The 13,461-nt window shown below is 42.6% G+C and overlaps 1 protein-coding gene across 1 annotated transcript; it reads left to right on the top strand.

The window, feature by feature from the left end:
- Positions 1 to 7,391: 7,391 nt before the first annotated feature.
- On the top strand, positions 7,392 to 12,667 carry LOC121542338 (sperm acrosome membrane-associated protein 4-like). Its single transcript, XM_041851738.2, has 3 exons — positions 7,392 to 7,506; positions 11,977 to 12,123; positions 12,297 to 12,667. The coding sequence occupies exons 1-3, from the start codon at positions 7,452 to 7,454 to the stop codon at positions 12,509 to 12,511; spliced, it is 417 nt and encodes a 138-aa protein (XP_041707672.1). The 5' UTR covers positions 7,392 to 7,451; the 3' UTR covers positions 12,512 to 12,667.
- Positions 12,668 to 13,461: the final 794 nt, after the last annotated feature.

Raw genomic sequence — 13,461 nt, 5'->3', positions numbered from 1 at the left:
CTTGAATACTTCTTGATTTATTTTTTTGTTGTGAGAGAAAAGCACCATGTAGTTCTACCTCTCTCCATCAGATGGATACGTCTCTACAGGTCCAAGGCAGGAAGAGGTTGGCACGGCTCAAGGCTTGGGTGGAGGGAGGGAGAGGATTGATTTGTGTGTGTATGTGTGTGTCAGTCAGATGTTTATTTAAAAGGGCAAATGTTATAGCATTGGAATTTAAGGAATGCTGGACTTCAGGACTAATTCAGCTGAAGAGAGATGTTTTTCTGTGGACCTGCTTAAGAGATAATGGTCAAACGATAATGAAGTTGGAATGTAAAAAAGGAAAGAAAAGAAAATCATCAATGTGTTCTGAGTGAATATTGTTTACTGTTTCATTTGGTCTGATTGATCTATTGTGTACGCAGTGTAAATAGTGTATTATAGCTCTGGGGTCGTGACACCCTGCATCCCAATAAGAAGTGGTTCTTTGGAAGCTTATGCAAATCAATACCAATCTTTTCCAAGAAATGAAAAATGTATTTTTTTTAATTGAATTGAGGAATTAATCTTTTAAAGATTTTTTGTCAATGTCATCCTTGTGATACCTTGGAAGTGTGTTGCAATGAGCTTAAATGTGTTTATCAACAATATTGTTTATATTCAAAACCGGTATTTATGTATTTTAATTTAAGGGGGATTGATAAGTGCTGTTGACTTGTGAGATGGTGTCAGTTGTGAAGGTGCATGTTTGCTTGTGTTTGCTGGAGTGTGTGTGTGAGTGGAATGGAATAAATGAAATACAGTCTTTGGTGTTGTATATTATTCTAATGTGCACACTGCCTGAGGGCTTGGTTATTCACTCTTCTGATCTGTTAACCACACTGATCTGTGGTCATCATTACCTTGTGTCAGTGATGTGTCTGTATCCTGTTACTGCCTCAGATTCACAGGAACTGATGCCACACCTAAGCACACACCTGTCCCGTCCCAGCACACACCTGGTTATGTCATAAACCTTTCTCCATCCAGCCCCACACCATTCTATTTATCAATCTTCTCTCCTCCCTTCTTCACTCTGATGCCCCCCCCACACACACCCAAGTATTCTGCTGTTCTAACTAATAATAACTTCTAGGATCACTGTGGGAGTGGCCCAAACCAGCCAAATATTCCCACGACCCCTCAGCCACACAACCAGACACAGCATATCTTACTAACACACACATACACATGTTTGTTTAACTATCCTTGTGGGGACCAAACAATTGATTCCCATTCAAAAACCTATTTTCCCTAACCTTAACCCCCTAGACCTATTCCCTAATTCTAACTGCAACCCCTAAACCTAAAATAGCCTTTTTCCTTGTGGGGTCCAGCAAAATGTCCCTAGTTGGATAGTACAAGGATAGTAAAACCAAAAACATACACGCAGAGCTTTATACTCTGACTTAGTGCTTCTGAAACATCAAACTGTATTCCAAAAAGCAAAGTGTGCGCATAATATAGAGTCAAGTCAAAAGGCAACTGAAACATTTAGGCCTATTTACTCATCGGGAATTTATGAGGACCAAGATCCCGCATGCGCCGTTGTAGCCTATTCGCCGCTTTAAACCAAGGCTGTATAGATGTTAATATGCAACCTGGTCGAGGGGTGAAACTCCTGGAAAACATTTAAAGAGGGAGCTGAAGAGTCAACATTGATCATATGAATGTAGGGACAAAAGAAATAACGGTCATCATGTTGAGAAAATAGTTTTAGAGATGTCAGCAGCAGGAGCGACGAAGAAATGTCCACGACGGAGCAACAGCCAAATCGAGACAAGTAACCTTTATCGGAATGTTATCCAAAATCAGAGCGCAGCATATGAAAAGCAAGTGTTACTTTTTCATTTTAGTTTGTATTTGGTCTATAGTGTTGACTTACCTTTAACATTATTCAGACATCCCTAATGTCAAAAAGGCTTTAGTGTCAGATACCCATAAATAAAAAGATTACGGTTACTTTGTATCGGGAATCGGACAACGCAACTCCGCTCCCTCGAGAAAAGTTGTCGAGGGTCTGCTACAATGTTGCACAAGTTCGAACCTTCGGTGAACGTTTTGACTGATGTTAATGCCATCTGATGTTACATAATTTATGTAAAATCTACAATTTCTGAACTTTGTTTCATCTTTACTAAATGTCTTGTTTTTTTGCATTAATGTTGAAGTGACGGAATGAGTGAATGTTCTGTTCAAGGAAAGCCCCAAATCAGACGAAATTACTTTATGTGAAATCTAATAGAAGCCACATCTGGGACTGGGTCAATTGACTGTTACCTCTGGGACCATATATTATCCATTTAGCTCAGAATTGGACGCCATTGATGTGTTTGTCTTGACAGTGCGTTATTTTAGTATTTCCATAAGCTATTGTGGAATATTTAGTTCGAGTTTAAATGTGACGGCTACAGTGAACGTGCTTGTGTATAGGGTAGTCTAGAGTGGAGTTTAGAAGGAGGCGTGAGAGACTCACATACAGCATCTCATTAACTCCTGGGGTTCTTATCACCTCTGTCATTTCCTGTTGTTTACAAAGTGAACTCTCAACAATCCCTCTCTCTCCACCCCACCCTTTCCCCTTCTTTCTTCTCTCCCTCTGATTGAACCCCTTTCTCTTCCCCATTACCTCTCTCCTGTCCTCCTCCTCTCTCTCTCTCTCTCTCTCTCTCTCTCTCTCTCTCTATCTCTATCTCTCCTGTCCTTGTCCTCTCTCTCTCTCTCTCTCTCTCTCTCTCTCTCCTGTCCTTGTTCTCTCTCTGTCTATCCAGTCTGTGGTAGAGGATGACAGCAGCGGGGTCCACTGGAGCGGTCAACGCTGTCTGCACCCAAGACTCCTCCCACTCACCTGAAACAACTTGCCCACAAACCACATGGCCCCGCCCACTCTGCTTCCCACAGCGACAGAAGGATGAGCTCAAAGTCAGACTCCGCCTCCGCTCCCCTCCTGGGGTGTGGCTGCTTGCGGGCGTTGTCGTGGTGATGGTGGGAATGTTTGTGGCCGTGGCCGGGTACGCTAGCTCCACCCCTAACCCCGTGGGTGGGCGAGGCAGCTCCCACAGCGAGCGAATGAAACTGCTTGGCCCTGTCGTGATGGGCGTCGGCCTGTTCATCTTCATCTGTGCCGGAACCCTACTGTACGAGAACCGGGACCGCGAGAACCGAGAGCGTGAGAACCTTGAGAACCCTGAGGAGCAGGGGAAACACAAACGGAAGAAAACAAGGGAACGGCGCCGGGAGAACCGTGATTATGAGGATGTGGAACAGGGGAACCAGAGAGAACCCTCAGACAGACTCTCCCCTCTCCCTGAGGAGTGCCTGCCCCCCCTGCCTCCCAGAGTGCCTAGACAGGAGGGGTCAGAGTTGAATGTTCTCTCTGTGGGGGAGCTGAGCTCACTGCTGCCAGGGGAGGGACAGAGAGGGGGGCAGGGGGGTGAAGAAAGAGTCAGAGAGGTGGGGGGGAAGGAGGGGTCAACCCTGCTGACCAGAGTCCTGCACCACCAGGACCCCCCCTCCTCCTGTCCCTCCCCCGCTCCCTCCTCTGTGTACTCTGACTCCTGTAACTCCAGTGAGATCAACTATAATGTGCAGACAGGCTCCCCTATCCACTCTATTCACGAACTCTGAGACACTACTGTACTCACTCACATCTGTACACGGTTTTCTAAATAAATGCACCACATATTTCTCCATCTCTCTCTGTGGTGTCTATAGCCTGTAGATGCAGTGGAGTGTGTTGGCCATCTCTCTCTACCCCTCTAGGACAGGCAGGGCCAGGGGGAGACAGGGCTAGGTGACATCAGCTTGTTGTTGTATAGTAAAGTCTCTCTCAGGGTGGTTTGACCGTATTTGGGCTTGGAGAGGATTCCACTGCAGACAGTGACTGTGGTGCCATCCTGAATGATGCACACACACACACGCACACATACATGCACACACGCACGCACACACACGCACACGCACACATACATGTACACACACACACTAAATACGACCAGACATTCCGCTATGAAACAGGCTACTTTGGAGAACTTTGATTCATGCTGTTGTTTTAACTGTAACTCAAAGTTGTATCTAATATTAGTGACTGTTTGTCACGGCTCTTCTCCTTTAGGGTTTCTGTTTACACACACCCAAACTTGGCTCAGGAGCTGGACAGAAATCATAGCAATGAAAATAAAGTGAATGCCTTCTCACAGTTGGCTGTCCACATGCTTACTCTGATCTTTACTTGAGTTAGAGATGTTACTACCCACTGGGCAAAAACTGGTTGAGTCCACGTTGTTCCACGTCATTTCAGCAAAACATTTGCACAAAGTCATCAACGTAAGGAAATTGCGTCCTTTTCCCACCAAACTTTTTACCTAAATACAATGTCATGGTGAATTTGTTTTGTTGATTTCACGTTGAATTCACGTTAGCTGACGACTCAACCAAATGTGCCCAGTTGGTAGTCTTTGTTTGCAGTACATGTATGAAGTATATATTTACAGCATGTATGCAACAAACCTTTTGTTTTTACAGTACCCAAAACCATTAGGATGTTAGACTGTGGGTTTGATTGAATAGAGCCCACAGATGCAGTAAAAGGGGGATGAGGAGGAGGGAGAGATGAAGGGGAGAGAGGGAGGAGGGAGAGGGAGGAGGGAGAGATGAAGGGGGGAGAGGGAGGAGGGAGAGGGAGGAGGGAGAGATGAAGGGGGAGAGAGGGAGGAGGGAGAGGGAGAGATGAAGGGGGGGAGAGGGAGGAGGGAGAGGGAGGAGGGAGAGATGAAGGGGAGAGAGGGAGGAGGGAGAGGGAGAGATGAAGGGGGAGAGGGAGGAGGGAGAGGGAGGAGGGAGAGATGAAGGGGAGAGAGGGAGGAGGGAGAGGGAGAGATGAAGGGGGGAGAGGGAGGAGGGAGAGGGAGGAGGGAGAGATGAAGGGGGGAGAGGGAGGAGGGAGAGGGAGGAGGGAGAGATGAAGGGGGGAGAGGGAGGAGGGAGAGGGAGGAGGGAGAGATGAAGGGGGGAGAGGGAGGGGGATTTTAATTGTCCTGAGTGTTCTCCTCCAGTCTCTAATTATGCTGTGGAACAGACTGAGAGTTTTTTATTGGTGTTTCAGGACTGCAGAGTATTTCCTCTGTTGTTCAGACACATGCTGTGATAATGCCATCGAGATTAGTGATGAACGCCAAGGCTGCCTTGCCCTGCACGGCTAGACACATCTACACCTCACACAGGCACAACACACACACACACACACACACAACCGCATGCATGCTTTCACGCATGGTAAACCTCACACGCCTCTTTCTGTTTTTGAAGCCATTAACCCCAGTTCACCACAAGTGACACTACCAGGGATAAACCATTACTTCTGACTATACTAATACTGGGAGGTGTGTGTTTTTGTGAGTTTAGTAATGCAGCGGCTGAGTTATGTGTTCAGTCAGTGTTTGATTGCTGGGCTGTAATCCTGAACATCAGATTAAATTCACATGTAATCCCTGCCTGACCCTAACCCTTACTCTCACAATGCTCCACCTATGGCCTTCCATAACACACACAGACGCATACATACACACACACACACACACACACACACATGCACACACAAACGGGCGCACACGCACACACCCTCTCTGTCCCACACAGATATTTCTGCTCTTGCTGTTGCCTAGGTTTGTTTAACTGTCTCAGTCTGTCTTTGTGTTACACAATCCCACAAACAGGACAGTTGTTTTAGTCTCCCTCTACTGTTAGTCATACATAGAGTTTATTAGAGTTTATGCAGGATCTGTACTGTAACCCCCTCTGCTTTGCAGATACATGTCCGCCTGGTGTGACTGGGAGCACTGTCTCTAAGCTGCTTAACTCCTCCTCGCTGAGTCAGACACGTGTGTTACCGAGGGGGGAGACCCTACTGGGGTTACAGGACCAGAGGGCTGAATCCTAACCTGAGATCTGCACATGCAAATCACAACTTTGTGCAAATCTCCCATTGATCAGTAGATAGTCAGGATCTCAAGTTAGTGCTTCAATCTGGCACAGCAACAACTCCTGGGACACCTGTGACCCACACAACAACACCTGGGACACCTGTGACCCACCCAACAACACCTGGGACACCTGTGACCCACACAACAACTCCTGGGACACCTGTGACCCACACAACAACACCTGGGACACCTGTGACCCACCCAACAACACCTGGGACACCTGTGACCCACACAACAACACCTGCTGTGAGTCTATCTTCACATAAAGTAGGATTTCAATAGCGCCATGTGGTAGAACATTCAGTCAAGTACAGGTTACTAATGGATATCTAACCCTCAACGTTGATTTAGGACATCTCATTATTCCCTTTGAGGTGTTTAAACATGTTCATTAAATAATGAAGTATAATAGGCTTTTTTCCTATGCCCTGTGAGAACCTAATACTCTCTATCTGTTCTATCCTTTGTAGCTTTAAATCCATCTTTTTGGCTTTTCGTAGTATATTTTTGTAAGTATAGGGCTCATGTCAAAATATAGTTGAAATCAAATAAAAAAGTATTTAGATCCCACATAAAGAGCATTTCTAAGCATCCAACAGCTGTTTCCCAAAATACATTCTCTCTGATGATGCTAATGTGTTAGTTTAATATGGGGGGGAAGTACAGATATTTTCATGAGTTAGTGAATAGTAGTAACTACTCAAAATCCAGCCCAGACTAGTTACAGACAGTTCTTTGTCTGTGTCGATTGGTTAATTAAATGTCTTAGCTTTACAATAACACAGTGGTGTAAAGTACTTAAGTAAAAATACTTTGAAGTACTACTTAAATAGTGTTTTGGGGTATCTGTACTTTACTTGACTATTTACCAGTTTGCCCTGGCTATCTGTAATTTTAAAAAACAAGAAAATGATGCCGTCTGGTTTGCTTAATATAAGGAATTTTAAATTATTTATACTTTTACTTTTGATACTTAAGTATATTTTAGCAATTACATTTACTTTTGATACTCTAGTATATTTAAAACTAAATACTTTTAGACTTTTACTCAAGTAGTATTTTACTGGGTGACTTTCACTTTTACTTGAGTCATTTTCTATAAAGGTATCTTTACTTTTACTCATGTATGACAATTGGGTACTTTTTCCACCATTGCAATAACATGCTCCGGATCAGAGCCATATATATATATATATAGACAGCTTATAGAGAGCCTATATCTTTACGTCTCTGCTCCGGATGGCTGGCCCACTGCGAAGTGCGCCCTCTGACAACAACAGTGATTGGTCTGTGAGAATAAACAGGTATAATGCGTCTTAATCCAATTCTTGCTACAGGGGTGCCTGCTCCTACTGTCACCATGGAGCTCATTGACTTCCTCAGGGACACTCCTTGTTTTGTGGTCTCAACTGGCCCTTCTCTGGATAGTTTTAAGGATTTATTTCTGAAATGAGGGGATTGATGCTCTGTGTTTTTGCCCTGCCGATGTTAACAGCTTCTGCAGGTAAATTGAGTTAAATTGGCCCTTCTCTGATCTGGGTCATAGTATTTAGGTAGGCTTTAGTTTAGGTATGGGATGTGAAGTTTTTCATACAGAATGTGGTGAACATAAAATTGCAATGTTAGAATCATAGAATGATGTTGTTCAACACCAACTCCAAACTGCTACAGCACATTTAAGATATATATTATTTAAATGTGTGTTCATAAAGCATACATAACACGTCAATAAGAACATAATAAACATGACATTGTAGCTACACAGAGCATCCATGAACATATTCACTACGAACATAATTATATCAGTATTATACAAATACGTCAGTATCAGTTTTATACAAATACTGGGATTGTTCTGATTGAAGAGGATGGGGCTTTCATGTCTTTAAACACCTTCACCAGTCCTGCAGTCACTCTCCTGGGTTGGGTGACTCTATGTTTGGGATGATTACTGGAAGAGAAGATAATTACTAGAAGAGAGTTAAGTTGAGGTTGGGTTGGGTGACTCTATGTTTGGGACAGAGGAGGCTGGTGGGATGAGCAATAGGAGGAATGGAATGAATGGATTGGAGTCAAACAGGGTTTTCATGTTTGATGTGTTTGATACCGTTCCATTTATTCCATTCCAGACATCACAATGAGCCACTCCTCCTATAGCTCCCCCCACCAGCCTCCTCTGGTTTGGGATGATTACTGGAATTAGTTTTAGGTAGCTATTGTAGTCCATTTAGTAATCGTTAGGTCAACTGTAGTCCTGGTGTGTGCATGCAGGTCTTTGTTCCAACCCAGTGATATACAAACACTGGATGAAATACTTGCTAGTTCCAGTTGGTGAGTTTGTGCAACCCCAATCTTCTAGCCAATTAGTGTTCACCTGAGCTAGCAGGGGCTAACAAGCTAACAGGATGAGAGGGGCTGATGACCAGAGATTAGGAACATCACTGAAACTCAGGGTTTGGATTAGCACTAGGAGCTGCTCCCACCAGGGGTGGATGCCATGGCAGGTGGTAATGGAGCAACAGTTTAACTGGACTAGCTATAAGCAGTAAGTCTAACCCTAATGTGTACATAGCGTTAGACTTACCATCTAAACCTAATTTCCATCTAGGTGCTCAAAGTGCTTTACAAACTTACCTCATCCACCATTAATGCTTTTCAGCAGTGGGATGCAGTGTTGTATGCTGCTGGCAGATGAACACAAGATACAGCTACCTAAGAAAATGATCCGACTAAACTACTTTAGTTTCCCCTCTTACTGTAACATCTTGGCGCACTATAGACACAGTCTTCTGTATTCTACTATAGACACAGTCTTCTGTATTCTACTATAGACACAGTCTTCTGTAGCCTACTATAGACACAGTCTTCTGTAGCCTACTATAGACACAGTCTTCTGTATTCTACTATAGACACAGTCTTCTGTATTCTACTATAGACACAGTCTTCTGTATTCTACTATAGACACAGTCTTCTGTATTCTACTATAGACACAGTCTTCTGTAGCCTACTATAGACACAGTCTTCTGTATTCTACTATAGACACAGTCTTCTGTATTCTACTATAGACACAGTCTTCTGTATTCTACTATAGACACAGTCTTCTGTATTCTACTATAGACACAGTCTTCTGTATTCTACTATAGACACAGTCTTCTGTAGCCTACTATAGACACAGTCTTCTGTATTCTACTATAGACACAGTCTTCTGTATTCTACTATAGACACAACCTTCTGTATTCTACTATAGACACAGTCTTCTGTATTCTACTATAGACACAGTCTTCTGTATTCTACTATAGACACAGTCTTCTGTATTCTACTATAGACACAGTCTTCTGTAGCCTACTATAGACACAGTCTTCTGTATTCTACTATAGACACAGTCTTCTGTAGCCTACTATAGACACAGTCTTCTGTATTCTACTATAGACACAGTCTTCTGTATTCTACTATAGACACAGTCTTCTGTAGCCTACTATAGACACAGTCTTCTGTATTCTACTATAGACACAGTCTTCTGTATTCTACTATAGACACAGTCTTCTGTATTCTACTATAGACACAGTCTTCTGTAGCCTACTATAGACACAGTCTTCTGTATTCTACTATAGACACAGTCTTCTGTAGCCTACTATAGACACAGTCTTCTGTATTCTCCTATAGACACAGTCTTCTGTAGCCTACTATAGACACAGTCTTCTGTATTCTACTATAGACACAGTCTTCTGTATTCTACTATAGACACAGTCTTCTGTATTCTACTATAGACACAGTCTTCTGTAGCCTACTATAGACACAGTCTTCTGTATTCTACTATAGACACAGTCTTCTGTATTCTACTATAGACACAGTCTTCTGTATTCTACTATAGACACAGTCTTCTGTATTCTACTATAGACCTACTCCTGAGTGGCGCAGTGGTCTAAGGCACTGCATCGCAGTGCTAGCTGTGCCACTAGAGATCCTGGTTCGAATCCAGGCTCTGTCGCAGCCGGCCGCGACCGGGAGACTCATGGGCGGCGCACAATTGGCCCAGCGTCGTCCAGGGTAGGGGAGGGAATGGCCGGCAGGGATGTAGCTCAGTTGATAGAGCATGGCGTTTGCAATGCCAGGGTTGTGGGTTCGATTCCCACGGGGGGCCAGTATAAAAAAATATATATATGTATTCACTAACTGTAAGTTGCTCTGGATAAGAGCGTCTGCTAAATGACTAAAATGTAAATGTAAAATGATAGACACAGTCTTCTGTAGCCTACTATAGACAAAGTCTTCTGTATTCTACTATAGACACAGTCTTCTGTATTCTACTATAGACACAGTCTTCTGTATTCTACTATAGACTTAGTCTTCTGTAGTCTACGATAGACACAGTGCTTACAGCCAAAGATGCCGTGAGCTACTTCTACTTTGGTTGTGAGTAAGATAGTGACCGATCAGGTGAGAGTATGGCCTTAAAAGCTCTCACCAAGGTTAACCAAAAAGTAACGTTTCTGACTAGGAAATAACATTTTCTTGATAGGAAAATACTGCAGACACTGGCAGGGACCCTTGTGCAGTGTCATTTTGATTATATAATTGATTATGTGTGTGCCTCAAGAACAAGCTTCAGAAACCTCTCAGAATAAGCAGTGGTAGAAAAAGCACCCAATTGTCATACTTGAGTAAAAGTAAAAATACCTTAATAGAAAATGACTCAAGTAAAAGTGAAAGTCACCCAGTAAAATACTACTTGAGTAAATGTCTAAAAGTATTTGGTTTTAAATATACTTAAGTATCAAATGTACATGTAATTGCTAAAATATACTTAAGTTTCAAATTCCTTATATTAAGCAAACAAGACGGCACCATTTTCTTGTTTTTTAAATGTACGGATAGCCAGGGGCACACTCCAACACTCAGACATAATTTACAAATGAAGCATGTGTTTAGTGAGTCCGCCAGATCAGAGGCAGTAGGGATGACCAGGGGTGTTCTCTTGATACATTTGTGAATTAGACAATTTTCCTGTCCTGCTAAGCATTCAAAATGTAACAAGTACTTTTGGGTGTCAGGGAAAATGTATGGAGTAAAAAGTACATAATTTTATTTAGGAATGTAGTGAAGTAAAAGTAGTCATAAATATAAATAGTAAAGTACAGATACCCCCAAAAAACGACTTAAGTAGTAATTTCAAGTATTTTTACATAAGTACTTTACACCATTGAGAATAAAATAGTCCGGATTATTCTCAAGCTCCCATTCCGTACTCATGTTCAACCCTGTCTCTTTGATGAACTGAAATGGCTCAAGAGTTGCTCAAGTGAAACAAGTCACCCAAGTTGGGGGTTACCCACAACATTTTACATAACTCTTTCCCAAATTTACAGTACCTGTGTAATTATTTTAAGCGCATTGGTGACACCCACCAGTATTCCACCAGAGGGAGCGCAACCAACTTTATTTCCTGTAGATTCAAGAGCTTCATCGGGAAAAACGTATTCCTCTATTCCACTCTTGTCTATTGCAGTACTGTGGAACAAATTACCACTCACTGTACATAAAATCTTTGTCGTCAGAGAACAGCTTTAAGGCATCACCTTGAGAAATGGAATGGTTGTTAGGGGTATTTTTCTTTTCAAGAAGTGACCTGTGTAAGGATACCTCTGTACTGTTGATTATGTTGTAAATATTTGTAATTAAGTACTGTTGTTAATGTTTTTAAAACTGCATTGAGTGTACAGTGTGTACAATGCAATCTTGCCCACCTTTCATATTATTTACCAAAGAGGACCACAATAGAAATAAACCTTCGATCTTACTTGTTTTTATTCTCAAATATTTTTTTATGTATGTAATGTTGTCTCCGTCAGGAGCAGCCTTCAACTTTAAATTATCAAATCAATTCAATCAATAATTCAATATAGCACTGATGACTTGTAGCGATTATGTCCCTGTCTGAGAGTGTACTGTACATGATAAAACCCTGTGGTCCCAGATGAGGATGATCAGGAGGAGGAGCAACGGGAGGAGGAGGGGCCTCTGCAGTGTTTCCGCTGTGACCTTGGCTTCTGGGATGCCTGCTACACCACCAAAACCAACTGCAACATCGGGGAGAAGTGCTACACCGGCCGAGGGAAGGCAGGTGAGGTCACATGCATAGACATGGCCGGGGGGTGCTGTGTGTGAGTGTGTTCTGTGTGTGGGACATAACGGTGCTGGGTTTTGTGTGTTTTTGGAAGAGGAATGTGAAGTGGAGCGTATTAGTGTGTTGACAGTGTGTATGTGTGTTAACGATGTGTGTGTGTGTTTCTGTAGGTGATGTGTTGGATGTTAAGTTGCTGGGCTGTGTCAAGGTGAAGGAGTGTGAGCTGGTGACAAGTGTGGAGATCTTCTCCAACACAACCATCTACGTGATGACCAGGCATTGCTGCGATACACACTTATGCAACACCGGACACACACTACCCCTCAACACACTCCTCTCCCTGGCACTGACTACAATAACCATCATCCACCTCTCGTCTCCCTGACAGTGACTACAGTAACCATTATCCTTGCCCTCAACAGGACTACAATAACCATGATCCTCACCTTCAAGACTACAATACCACCATGCATCATACAGTCCCCAGCAGCTCACATTTATTCAATTTTCTTAATTCTGTTAATTTTCTGTGTTTATTTGTCAAGGATTATGGACAGTAATTAACACGTATGTGGATGTGCCAGATTAAGGCAAAAGGCTCATGTTAAACCCTTAGAAGCTGTCTCTGGGCTTTGGGCAAAATTGGTTAGACGGTTTTATGGAATACAATTTTGAATAAATGTAAAGTAACTTTCTCATTCTGTTGTTGGCATAAACTAGAAAAGGAGACTGGATTTTATTTTCTATCATATTTATTGAACATTTTGAATTGTAACTGTGAATAACATAATATTACATTTACGTTTACGTCATTTAGCAGACGCTCTGATCCAGAGCGACTTACAAATAGGTGCATTCACCTTATAGCCAGTGGGATAACCACTTTACAATTTTTTTTTTTTTTTTTTTGAACTTACATTGAACTTACATTGTCCTCAGTCTTGGTCGGGATATTTTAAACACATCAAAATTACTTTTATGTTCTCATCCAAACTGAAATATTTCCATAGAGAATACTACAGTATCTCCCATTGACTTTAGTGTTATGGTAAATCCTATAGTAGTACGCCTCTTTCTCTCAGACCCATAGGCACAGATCTAGGATAATCTTAACCTCTCTAAAATCATCAGCATCTTGGGGCAACTTCCTCCTACGCCATATCCTACAGTCAGTGAAGCTGAGGTAATACTGGACAGTGTTTCAGTGTATCTCCCATAGACAACGGTACACTCTTAAAAAAAAAAAAAGGTGCTATCTAGAACATAAAAGGGTTCTTTGGCTGTCCCCATAGGATAACGCTTTGAAAAACCCTTTTTGGTTCCAGGTAGAACCCT

Source organism: Coregonus clupeaformis, chromosome 28 (genome assembly GCF_020615455.1).
Source record: "Coregonus clupeaformis isolate EN_2021a chromosome 28, ASM2061545v1, whole genome shotgun sequence".
Classification (NCBI taxonomy): domain Eukaryota; kingdom Metazoa; phylum Chordata; class Actinopteri; order Salmoniformes; family Salmonidae; genus Coregonus; species Coregonus clupeaformis.
The sequence above is the reverse complement of the archived record's forward strand: the minus strand, read 5'-3'. Positions and strand labels throughout refer to the sequence as shown.